At 40.1% G+C, this 13,309-nt stretch overlaps 1 protein-coding gene across 1 annotated transcript; it reads right to left on the bottom strand.

Moving 5' to 3' along the window:
* Window positions 1-5,452: 5,452 nt before the first annotated feature.
* slc5a3b (solute carrier family 5 member 3b) lies at window positions 5,453-12,844 on the bottom strand. The gene is made up of 2 exons (XM_008275620.1): window positions 12,519-12,844; window positions 5,453-9,893 (listed from the first exon to the last, which is right to left on the bottom strand). Exon 2 carries the CDS (start codon window positions 9,619-9,621, stop codon window positions 7,486-7,488), a length of 2,136 nt encoding a protein of 711 aa, XP_008273842.1. The 5' UTR covers window positions 9,622-9,893; window positions 12,519-12,844; the 3' UTR covers window positions 5,453-7,485.
* Between the last annotated feature and the right edge of the window lie 465 nt (window positions 12,845-13,309).

Raw genomic sequence — 13,309 nt, 5'->3', positions numbered from 1 at the left:
ATCAGTGCTTCGTTTTGTTTCCGGCCCTTTCAAGTAAACACTGTGATTTATTCATGTCTTAAAATTTCAGCAACTCTTTCAGCTAATCATGACCTGCTTGCAATGTTTTTCTATAAAACAATGCTCATGTCATCCGAAACTATACGATAGAGACACATTGTGGATTAACTACAGCCAAACACATCTTGGAGCTCAAAGAAAAAGAGCAAGTCTCTTCAAATCTTTCAACCTTCCCCAGACTGCAGCTTGAAAGTCGTCACATTTTCACTGTTTCCCACATTCACACCACGTACTGCATGGCTGCACGTTTGTCATTTGCATGACAGTTTAGTCTTATCTTATAGAGTAGAATATGAACACCAATGATAAAACATTTTACCATGAAATTATGAATCATATCTCTGACTTTGAGCATCTGCTTCTTTTAGAAAAAGCAGCATTTAGGGTCGTTGACAGAGCACACAAGGACATCTGTGTCTGCCCCCTTTAACGTGACTGACAGAGTGGCAGTAATCCTCTGATAGAGTGTGATCTTTGAATTAGAACCCATGCAAATATGCACTCATAAGTTCTATTTAAATCATCCATTCAATATAAGTCATCTACTTAAAGTGCATGGGCAGAAATGGGAGCTTTAGACTTTGGTCCCCCATGACCCAAAACATTTTTTACAAAGTTCAGATTAAAACAGAAACAGAAAACAAGGATATGGACTCATTAGGTAAGTATACCTTTAGGGTATTTGGAAACCCCCGCTGATCGGATGAATTTAAACCAAACTTGATATAATTGAAGTAGTAAGTTACAGTCATATTAGGTAGGATCCAGGTTTTATACATGGCAAAACTATTTACTCTAGCTCATCAAAAGGCCAATAAAGATAATGATTTTTTTTTAAATATAACAGCACAACATCCAACATTTGTAGGCAGATGCTGTCACAGGAACCATAGGTGATAACTTTGTTATTGTTTCTATATTACATGGAACCATGGAAGATACAGTGGAGTAAAGTTTGTAAAGTTTGTGACACTATAATTGTACCTCTCATATAATATAATAATATATGTTAGTGTTAGTACTAGTATTGATAATATACAATATATTACTGCTATATTGAAGATAAGGCCAAGGATGTGGCATTGAATTCAACCTGTAACTAGAGGGCCGTCTTTAAAGGCATATAGTTGCCCCTGCCAGCTATGACCACACCGAGCCCCAGTTAAGCATTACCACATCCAACTTACCACAAGATAGGTGTTTTCTGTCACTAATCATGTTAGGCTGGTTTTCCAAAGTGAAATAAGTACTATCCATGTATACATAACATGTCATTTCAAATATAATGGCAATATCAGCATTTTTTGACCTTCAGCTTGATGTTGAAATATCACCCAAGGTCAAATGTTACATCCCCAGTGGGAAGCCTATGTATGGTTTCACAGAAACACACACAGAGACGCACAGATGGGACTGATTCCTGTATTCACAATGCATGGATCAGATAACAGTTCCCAAGTGTCCCTGTCAAAAAGTCAAGACAACATGATACATTGAAAGAATATCAGGGGCAACTATAGAAGTGTACTTTTATAAAGAAAACATCTCCCACTTGTTCTTTCAATGCATCATGTCTTGACTTATTGACAGGGACACTTGGGAACCGTTATCTGAACCATAATCTGTGAATTATATGAAGCTTTTTAATGCTGTTTTATGTGGAGAGCCTAAAGAGGGCAGTACAATATCTAAAGAAGATAGATTAAATTCATTCCAAACTGTGTGGATGTAAGACTCTTGTTAACCTTTGCCTTTAATGTGCCTGATTGTGTGATTGGCTTATTGATCCTCTTGGTGTGCAGCTTAAATGTAAATGAGGGGAAAATAGAAACATTTAAAGTTGCCCTGCGACTTTTTGTCAGTTAAGGCAGAGCTACATTAATAATATATAATAGTTAAGTGTAACATTCAATTTTTTCACTTTTCCTATGAATTGTTGATAGTAATGTCTGCAGGCAATCCAGACTCACCCCTTTATGTCTTTAGATGAACGTCACTACATCCTGATGTGTCGGCAGGACTGGCATACTTATATAACTCCAACTACAGCTTGAAGCCTCATCTTAAGCATCCATCTATAACATCAGTCATTTGAGAATAGTGTCAAGACAAGAGGATCAGCTAAAAGGCAAGAGAAAGTTCCTCTGTTTTACATTATCTGCCAAAAAACTACCAGGAAGAGATCCTCACCAGTTAAAATAAGGACACAAAACACTGACACAGGTAGCAGGATACAGGTTAAGACTGAGCAGGTTACCTTTAGGTTACAATATTTAACTGGGGAAAGTTTTTCTCAATTTCCCTTCAGTCAAACAAACATTTTATCCTACACAGATTTCTTTCTTTCATGAGTTTGTGTCACTGTATTTGACAGAAATCATTGCATTTTCCTGTATTTTTTGACCATTTAATTAACAAAAATGTGTATTATGCTTGAGCAAATGAAATCCCAGCTAATAAAATTGGGTTTTAAAATACATGTATATATGTTTTGACTCTCAGATCTTATCATTTTTGTACTGGTAATTTTTCTTTGGTGCTGGCTAAAACCTCTTTGTAACAAAACCCTGATATCTGTGAATATTGCTGATGTGTTTTGGTCTTAATATTTGGATGAAATATACAAGCCTGCCTAAAAATAACTGAATACATAATTACATTCATATAAAATGACGACAAATAGCCACCCATGGACTGGGATGCATATTGCCTGACTCATTCCATCTAATCCATCCATTTCAAGCATTTGTCTCAGACTATTGTTCGTGTTTTCACTGTCCAAAATAGACAATGAACAAAGCATGGCCTGAATGCCAGTACTTTTCCACAAGGACAATATCATTAGTTTCCTCTTGGGGAAAGAGGGAGGGCATGAGTCGAGTGGGGGCTGGTGGAGGAGCAATGTGTCAGAGAGGTGGAATGATATACAGCAAAGAGAATTCAAAATGTAGTTTATATCAGAAGGCTGACACTATAGGTGTGTGTTGTGTTTTACACCAACACAGGAGAGCTGAAGTACTGGCCAGCAGCTTTATTAAGGGAAACGTAAGAGTAGGTGAGTTTGCACAGGTAGAGCAATCTGTTTAACGAGTGCCGCATCTGTACAACATCAGTAAACAGTGGTGGTAGAGGTATTTATTTGCCGCATTTTGCAGTATTAAGCAATACTGCGCTGTGGCTACAATTACTGTATTAAGGAAGTAAAATGATTGGCAGCAGAAGGTATTTTGGTGAGTTACTATCACAAGGGAAATTAAATATTAACACAGAATGGATAGTTTCGGTGTTATATTATAATTAATGCATTGACCTACAAGTGGTGTGTGTTTGTATTGCAGCTGGTCAAGGTGGAGCTCATTTACTTTGTTCGTAAACCACGACAATTTTTATAAACCGATCAGAGTGTTTCATGTAACATCATATTCTTTAGAGAAGCTACTGACGACAGCTGTTAATACATGTAAATAAACTATAAAATATAATTTTTCAGCGTGTGGGCTGCAAGGTGGAGCGGTGGTTAGCACCGTCGCCTCATAGCAAGAAGGTGGCCGGTTCACGTCCCAGTGAGGACACCTGGGATCTTTCGTAGTGGAGTTTGCATGTTCTCCCCGTGCAGCGTGGGTTCTCTCTGGGTTCTCCTCCTCCCACACAGTCCAAAAACATGTTGAGGTTAATTGGTGATTCTAAATTGTCCGTAGGTGTGAATGTGAGTGTGCTTGGTTGTCTGTCTCTAAGTGTAGCCCTGTGATAGACTGGTGACCTGTCCAGGGTGTCCCCTGCCTTCACCCTGAGTCAGTGGGGATAGATTCCAGCCCCCCGTGACCCTAGTGAGGATGAAGTGGTGTATAGATAATGGATAGATGGATGGATGGATGGATGGATGGATTTCAGCATGTAACTGGTGGTAAATTAAAAAAAAAAAAAAAAAGCAGATAAAGGTCATGTCTTCAAGTCAAAAATGACTTGTCAGATACCATTTGTAATATTTTGTCTACATACAGATTCACAGTATTTCGGTAAATACTCTTAGTTACTTTAAAGCACTGAAAATAAAGAAAGCATTGTCTGATCAGCAGCACTGTTTAGCATTTCACCTACAATCAATCATTTCTTTGACAATCGCCTGAAGGCTTTAGAAAGGCATATTTCTCCATGAGCAGAGGTGAATTAAGGTCATTCTTACTCATGTTCAAACTATCGGAGGCATTCAGTCATGGTTTAGAGAATGATGCACAAATATCAATCACATCTTCCTGCACAAGTCAACATCATCACACTGCTATAACAGAACTCTTCTCAAAATCAAGTAAGGAACTGAAGGAGAGGTTTTTAGGTGACTACAAAAAGTTGTTTGGTTTATTTTTTATTGCTGAAAAGTTACTTATTTACCTGTTTCCATCAAGCACCTGCCAAAAAAAACCTGTGAAGGAAAGGTGATTTTATCAAACTATTACCAGCTGCTGCATTCCCCTTCGCAGTGTGCATGCTACATTTTAACTTGTTGCTATGGGAAGTCATGAGACATCAGTGATGAGAAATGAGTCACAGTCTAAATAGGAATACAGATCTTGGCCCTCTAATGATCGTGATCTGATCGTGAAAAAACAGTGTTGGTGTCAGTCAACGGATCATCTAACTATATGATACTGCTATGATAGGCTAGGATTTTATATATTGGCATGTGTGCCTTATACCAAACAGCTGAAAGTCTATTTTCTCTTTTAAATCTGCTCTTAATTATGGAAACTTACAGGTTTGGTGGACAGAGGATAAAAAGACGTATGGAGCTAAACTGGTACGTTGAGGCGCATAAGCCACTGACGCTGGCTTTTAATTGGTTAAATCTTGTGTACAGATGCCTGGAATCAGCCAATCCTCATGTGGCTGTGAGCAGATTAATAAATCCTTGCTGGGGGTTTTATGCAATTCTGGTCAAAAATAACAGAGAGGCCCCACATACAAGAGACACTGGAAGACAGGATTATTTTATGACAACCCCAGCCAAATGCAAATTCCTTCTTCTCCTCAGAGTTTTGAACACATTGTAATCATGATATACAGGAAGAAGTTGCACAACAATCACAGAGAAACAATGCAGTCATTCAAAAGTTGTAATAAGATGAGTGTGTGTGTCAGAGTGAAGGACATATCTGATCTGATCTGAATTAAAAACCATTTAGCAATTTCTTTACAACAGATGCTTACATGAATTTTGGACGTAGCTGATTAATAAAAATGTTTCTGATGTTGCAACAGCCCAAACAGGATATTAAAAAGCACACTGGTTTGCCACTTCATTTCAAATTGATGTTAATATTGAACTAGACTGACCTTATGGAGCCTGTTCTGCATACTTGTGTGTGAAAATATGAAGAATGAAAACACATCTCTCTGTTGGTCTTCACGGAAACTTTATTTTCAATCTCTAAAAATAAAATCCATAAAAATAACAAGTGTATTTTCTTTCAGACGGAAAGAAAACATTTTTAAAGCTCTTTCCCATACAGCAATCGTCTCTTATCAATCCATGTGATGCATCATTTATGGCTGACATTGATAAGAATGAGCCTGACACATTATGACACTGACGTTTTGGACTGAACTCCTGTCAAATTTCACAATACATATAAACACAGTATGTTTCCTTTATTTTTGCTGTACTCTGGTGATAGGGCGCTCACGTGTGGACACGTGGAAGTAATGACAACACTCCAAAAGGCCAGCAACTTTATGCACCTGCTTGAATCACCTTTGATAACATGAGTGAGCTCATCCAGTGGTGTGCTAACCAGGAAACAAACATCTGACATGTCATTGTTGCTTTTGCAATATCATTCACCTCTGACTAAAAACATACTGGTGAAATGGCTTTAAACAAATGTGATATCAACTGCACAAACATTTCAGGACATAAAACAACTCCATTTTTGTGTTCTTTAACTTTTTTGTTTTTTTTTAGCATTTCACAATAAGACACATTTGGTTGGAGGTTTATAAAAGATGCACTTGAAATAAGATTAAATGACATTTCACTGCAGTGCACTGACACACAGTAGATACACAGCTTACTATAGAAGACACGTACATGGTGGGTGATGCAATGAGCCCTGAAATATATTGTACACAATGTTAACAGAATGCGACAGACTTGACACGCTTTTCAATTACGTCAAACATTAAATGAGATATGCTTTAAAATATAAACATGTACAGAATCAGGAGCATTGGTACTTGTGGCTTTTTGTTATGATAAAATAGTAGAGCATTAAAAGCTGTATGTTGGTTTTTAACACAGAATACAGTCACACACACACAAAAAAACAACTCAACAATAAAAACACAGTAGTAGAAAACGCAGTATATAAACTCTTAAAAATAGCAGTACAGCTCCAGATATTACTGGAATTTGGTCAACACATTAAACAACCAATCCCATCGCTGTTTATTTGAATGACAAAAAAGGAAAACTTAGAATCTTGTGCTTCTTTTTCTCTCTCTCTCTCCTCTACTGCAAAACTTAAACATATTCTATATACCAAATACTAACTGTAAACTCAACTAAATGATTTTTGATGCAATACCTCTGGTAGGCTAAAGAAAATCAAACATTTTAATAATCACCATACATATAATGATCATATGCAACACCAGCAGTAAAGCAATGCTTCTTCGAACTTAAGATTAAATCGTTTCTCCCCAAAATTCATGAGCGACTTCTTACAGAAAAAGAGGCTTCAATGTCATGTCTACCCCGTCTCTCAAGGGGAAAAAATTAAATAAAGGATATTCAGTTATTTAACCTTAAAATGATCATCCAGGGCACAACACAAATTAAAGTAATCACATACTTGAAGTTTTACTGATATAGCGTAGTAAATAATCAGTGTTCAGTGGCAGATATTTGTACAAAACTGCCTCTAACCTCTAATTGTTTTTAGAGTAACTACAGACAAGATGTATGCTACACCAGCAACTAAACCTACAGTCACTGTCAAAAAGAACAGAGAAAAAATAAAAGCTTTAATCACAGGATACATTTGTTTTTCACAATACAAAAAAGAAAGAAAAGTGCATATGTCAAATAAGGCAAATATTAAATTCAGAGTACAAAAATTCCAGTATACATTTTAAATGCAGGATTAGCAACAAGCGCTGTACAAAACAGACACACTAGTGTCAAATGAGCTTTAAAGTTTTAGAGAAGTCACATTGTTTTCATGTGGAGAAGCTTTAATCATTACAAAAAATGATTAGAATAAGCTTAGATCCCTGTTAGAGCTACAAAAGACAACTGTAAATATTACAGACAGAGCTTCTTAAATCTCTGAAAATTCAGCTGTTTGAAACAGCCCCAACCCTCTCTCATACCTTCCACCAACATAAAAGCCCCCGCATTAGTCCCCGTTAGTTCAGTGCAGGGTTCAGCTACAGTGAGAAATAAACAAACATGAAGATGCCCACAGAGCAGACACATAGCAGACCCACGTTGAGGAGCAGTTTCACCCGAGGTGACTCGTACAACATCTCTGCAATGACTCTTGCGTCTTCCTGTGACGCTTTCTGCTCAGAGCTCGGTCCTCCGTCCTTATATCCACAAAACCAGTCCAGTAAGCGCATACACCGACTAGTCTCCCCATCACTATGGCGGCCTTCCTCTGCTCTGCTCATCTCCATCCTTAATTTACCAAATTGTTCTGCAGGGGTGGTGGCAGGAGATGTTTCTGCACTAGGTGTTGCTGGATCATGGTCAGTAGATGGGACTAAAAGTTTGACATCTGCCCCATCCAAACACCTCTGTTCTCTGACATCTGGGGGCATTTCTTTATGGAGGCTTCTATCGCCATTGCAATGGCTCTTCTCAGTCAGCCGGTACGTTTCCTCTCTGTCTTTCATGGGAGCCATTTCAATATTGCGGAGCCCCCAGAATGTGGTGGTGCGAACCTGCTGTTCATCTGGTGGGGAGGTGCAGAGACTGACCACCACTGCCACCAACCCTGAAATCCAGAACAGACCAGCTGCAAAATACATGTAGTGAACATGAGTGATGAAGGCAGGTCTATCGTCTGGCTGGTCACAGCGAGGCTGGCGGTAGATAAAGGCCAGGATCAGTCGTAGGGCACCTAGCGTGAAACCTGTCATGCCTCCCCAAAATGCACCTTTCTCATTACACCGTTTCCAGAACACACCAAGGAGGAAAAGGGCGGCAATCGGTGGAGTGAGGTAGCCAGCAACTTCCTGGATGTAGAGGTATGTCTGTCCACCTTGCATCTCAATGATGACTGGGACCCAAGCAATGCTGATTCCCACCATGAGCACAACAAACATGCGGCCCACAATCAGCAGCTCGCGCTGCGACGTTGTCTTCCTAACTGTTTGGTAGATGTCCAGGGTGAAGATGGTGCTTGCACTGTTGAAGATTGAGTCAAGATCACTCATCAGGGCAGCGATCATGACTGCCATCATAAGACCCCTGAGTCCAGTAGGCATCACCGCCATCACCAGCCGTGGATAGGCAATGTTTGAGCAGCCGGCCTGAGAGCCACAGACAGCCATGCAGTGCTCTGGCCCAATGCAGGCAATCTCATCGGCAAACAGGATGCGGGAGATCATTCCTGGAATCACTATTACAAACATGGGAAGGATCTTGAGAAATCCAGCCATGAGTGTTGAGCACTTAGCGTGAGCAATGTTCTTTGCTGCTAGTACTCTCTGAACAATGACCTGGTCTGCACACCAGTACCAAATAGATGCAGGGGTCTGGCCGAGAATGAAGCCTGGCCAAGGGATGTCTTCATCCAGGGGACCTCGAAGGATGCGTAGCGAGTTTGGTTTAGGTTCAATGCGGCAAGAAGGTGAATAAGTGTAGTTCCCAGTGGCAATTATAGCAGAAACATTAGGAACTGCCTGCATGTACTTTGTCCTGACACCCTCTAGCCCGCCAACCTTGATTAGGCTGATGATGGTTAAGGTCAGGGCTCCACCAATCATCAGCACTGCCTGAAGAGCGTCCGTATACAGCACTGCCACCAATCCACCAGTGACAGTGAGTAGTGCAGTCATGCTGATGAGCAGAACGATAGACAAATAAAGGTTCCACCCCAGGGACTCCTGAATAAAGAGAGCTCCAGCATACAAGTCCACAGATAGCTTGGTAAAAATGTAGAGCAAAACAGACAAGAAAGCAAAATAAACCTTTAGCCTGTTGCCACCGTAGCGTTTTGACAGGTACTCAGGCATGGTGTAGACTCCCGAGTGGATATACACAGGGATGAAGACCCAGCCAAGCAGCTGCAGAAGTAGCAGTGCATTAAATTCCCATGCACCCACAGCAAAGCCACTTGCTGCACCTGACCCAGCCAGGCCTATGAAATGTTCGCTGCCAATGTTACTGACGAAGAGTGATGCACCTATCACTATCCACGTCATGGAGCGTCCAGCCAGGAAGTAGCCACTCACAGTGCTCCGATTGGCTTTCCACATTGCCAAAAACCCGATGACTAGCACCAGGATAAAATACAGTGCTACCACCGCTATGTCCACTGCTGCCATTCCAGGACCCATTTTGACAGAATACCTTAAAAAAAATCTCTTGGATGTAAAGCTTGAAAATATAATTATAAATAGCCAAGGTTATGGATGTAATTAATAAAAAAAAAAAGGAGCAATGAAAATGCTTTGGTGTTTGCTGTCTGGACGGAAGCTGTAGGATCCACCGTCAGGTCAAATTCACTAGGTGTGCTTCGGATGGGGTTATCCACCGGCACTGAGGTCGTTCTAGTTTTAGAGGAGGATGTTGTAGGCTTCTGGTCTAGAAAAGCCTAGAGTTAACATTCCTGCAAGACAGCAAAGACAAACACCTCATTAGAGCCTTAAATAGAGAGGGGAAAACACTGAAGCCTCTCTAAAAAAACAAGATAGAAACACAAAGTGATGTTTAAATGTTACTGGCATCAAACTGAACAACACAATCCATAACAAGAGTCTCAAAATCACTAATGAAAGGAATGGTGAAACATTGAACATTATGCAAAACAGTGGTGCAGTGGTCTTCAACCTTTTTTGCACCACGGACCGGTTAAGCAAGAAATTTTTCTACGGACCTGTCACACAACAAAAAATAGATTTTTTTTCCAATTAAAGTTTCATAAATAAAATTACTTTTATTGCTGAATATGTGTTTACTTTTTCTTCTGTCTCTCCCACTTTCCAAAGAAGCTCTCCTGAGACGTTTGTTTTTGACTGACGTCTTCGTTTAGCAGTCTGGTATAAAAACTGACAGTCAAGTGCAGAAAACAAGCACAAACAGAAGTGACGGGAAGACGAGCTAGTCGTTTTTCAAAATAAAACACCCTGCACACCCTGCTGCAAATAAAAATAAACCAATAAAACGCTTGTATTCTTTCTGTGCGGCCCAGTACCAAATGACCTACGGCCCGTAACCAGTCCGCGGCCCGATGGTTGGGCACCGCTGCAATAAAGCACATTAAGATTTATCAGATTGACGATTTAAATTATTTAGATTTTGCAACGACAGTCTTTTTCGGAAGCCAGTCCTTGTGTTTAGCCTGCCCATGACTTTCTGCCTTAATCTTTCCAAACACAGAACAACTCAAGCTATGCCACTGTAAATTCCTCAAAGACGCATTATGTAAGACGTCAAGAAAAGTCAAGAAAGAACGAAAACATGTAGCCAAACACTAAGTAGTCTGTGCATTACCTAATGGCTGCCTGAATCTGTATAACCTTTTAATTCTTCAGGGTAATAAACATGCCTGCATACTGACATTTTAAAAAAAATCAAAATGCTCAAGACAAGCGCTCTGTGCTGGCACTTCCAACAGATTTGTGTCATTCTATTTTACAGCTTTGGCTATGAATAAATAAAGAGACAAGGGACACAGAAGTCAACAAGACATTACCTAATCGCATAAAACAAGCCCCAATTAAAAATCTCATGTTCTTTTCTTAAAAATCATCCTATACACCATGCATACATCCAAAAGTGGCTGCACTGACATTACTATGTCCTAGCCTAGAACTGGAAAAACCAGTTAGCTCAACCTGTAGGCACAAAATGTTCAGTTTGCTGTATTCTAAATAATGAAAATTCAACAGATATTTATGAAATGGATCAAATCGAGTTCTCATGTCAGTAAAAAGCAACATGCATGAGGCTTTGTGAGCACATCTGTTTTGTGTCAGTCCCAAACACACAAACACAGACTTGGAGGTCTGGCTTCTCCTGAGGTTTCAGTTTGCCATGCATAGTAGAAAATAACCCCACGCCTTGGTCTTCAAAACGCTGCCTTATGCATAACCACCCTTCTCTATAAAAGAGGTCTTTGTTTTCCTTCCACCATCTCATCATCAAGGGCTACGAGCCATGTGTTCACCATAAACTGCCCAAGAGACTCTGGCTCTGAAATACAGCAATGTCATCCAATAAATTAATTCAGTTTTACTTACAAAGTTACATAATGCTGGATAAAACATAATCACTATCCTTCCATTATGCCAAGACCTACTTATGTAGTAGTCGCTCAGTCCTTCGCCAAAAATAAGAAAATTTAGTGTTGCCAGCATCACTGGGACACTAACTTCAGCCCAGGCTGATTCAAATATCAGGTTCAAACAAAAAAATACAGGTGTCATGTTTCTCTAAAGTTTTGCTATGAGGAAGTTTACTTAGGTCTGTAATAGATATTCAGGAGCCAATAGATATGCCAAGACAAACCAGTTTTGAAATAAATAAATGCCACAGAGGTAAAATTACTGTAACCAGACACAAAAAAATAAATAAATAAAACTTGTGTTGATCAGCTGTCTTTGTGCAAGGACATTGCAGATGCATGTTGCTCTTGCACAGGTTGGCACATCTTGCAAGGGAGACACTAAATCTGAAATGGGTCGCAGGTAAAAACCAGCTGACCAGGGAGCAGAGGCATAATGGATAGCTGGTGTTCAGATTCAGAACAATGCTGCTTTAATTAATGAGCCAGATGTGGCTGACAGCCTCAGACTGCCTTTGTGAATACAAGGAAGCGGCGACACCAGTTCACGGCCAGACATGTAGGCTCAGAGGAACCAATCAGGTGGGAGGAACTTTCTAGAACAGCCACTCATTCATCCGACGGCAAAAAGCTGCGCATCTTCAGGGAGGTTTGTCGTCCTCGTTTATTTGCCAGGATTGGACGTGTGGATGTTTAACGCTACTCTCCATTTTGTCGGATATTTAGACTTTCTGACGTTAGCAGTGAAATGACGTCTCAGTTGACGGTCAGTTGAGACAGGATAGTAAATGATTGAGAGCAAAGAAAACACAGCTTCACATGCTTAACAATGACAAGAGCGTATAAATACACTTTTAACATGATTTTTTTTTTAAAACTCAGGCAGTGAACACACACATAAACACACACGGGCTCACCGGCTTCATTGTCAAAACACTAAACATGTACCTTGTTAGCTAGCGTTAGCAGACGATGCTAAAGATGCTAAAGCGGCACTCCACGCCCCACAGGGGAGAATGAAGAAGAGCTGGAGGAGGAAGTAGCAGCAGCAGAAGAAGAAGAAGAAGAGACTCCGTCTTGCTGAGAACTCGTCCTACTTGAAGGTCGCTGCTTTCTGTCTTCCCTTGCTGGGTTGTTAATTATGTGTCTTTTGCAGCCAGTTCTGCCCTCTTCTCCTCGAGCAGTGATGCCCGTCCAGCACCGCTGCTGCTCCTTCTTATAGGCGCCCGTTCAAATCCACGCCCCACCGTACACACACGTGGAGCTCACCCGTGCGGCGTTCGGGGGCTCAGAATACTACCGGAAAATTCTCAAGCTAATTATGCCCAAGTCTTGTGGTGACCTGTATGCTTGTATACACTAAGGAACAAGAAGGGCAGGTGTGTTTTGAGGAATTCAAAAGAGGAAGCCAGCGACCCCTGGACACGCCCACCTTCCAATTGAAAAGAGCTGTCACTCACTTAGTTTCAGGCTTTTTTAGCTTGATATAAATAAATTACACCTATATATTATGTCAAGTTGATAGGAGTCAAACATTTACAGGTCTACTAAACAATGTAAAACTTTAGTGGAACGGAAGATGACGTTTTTTGTATAGATATTTGCCTTATATATTATATAATAAGATTTTATTTATTTTTTGCAATTTGACAATTTGATTTATTTACTTTGCTTATTTCTATCTATATTTATTTCTTGTGTGTTTTATTCTTTATTTCTTATTATTGTTCCTATGTGAA

Source organism: Stegastes partitus, unplaced genomic scaffold (genome assembly GCF_000690725.1).
Source record: "Stegastes partitus isolate 25-593 unplaced genomic scaffold, Stegastes_partitus-1.0.2 Scaffold56, whole genome shotgun sequence".
Lineage (NCBI taxonomy): Eukaryota > Metazoa > Chordata > Actinopteri > Pomacentridae > Stegastes > Stegastes partitus.
The sequence above is the reverse complement of the archived record's forward strand: the minus strand, read 5'-3'. Positions and strand labels throughout refer to the sequence as shown.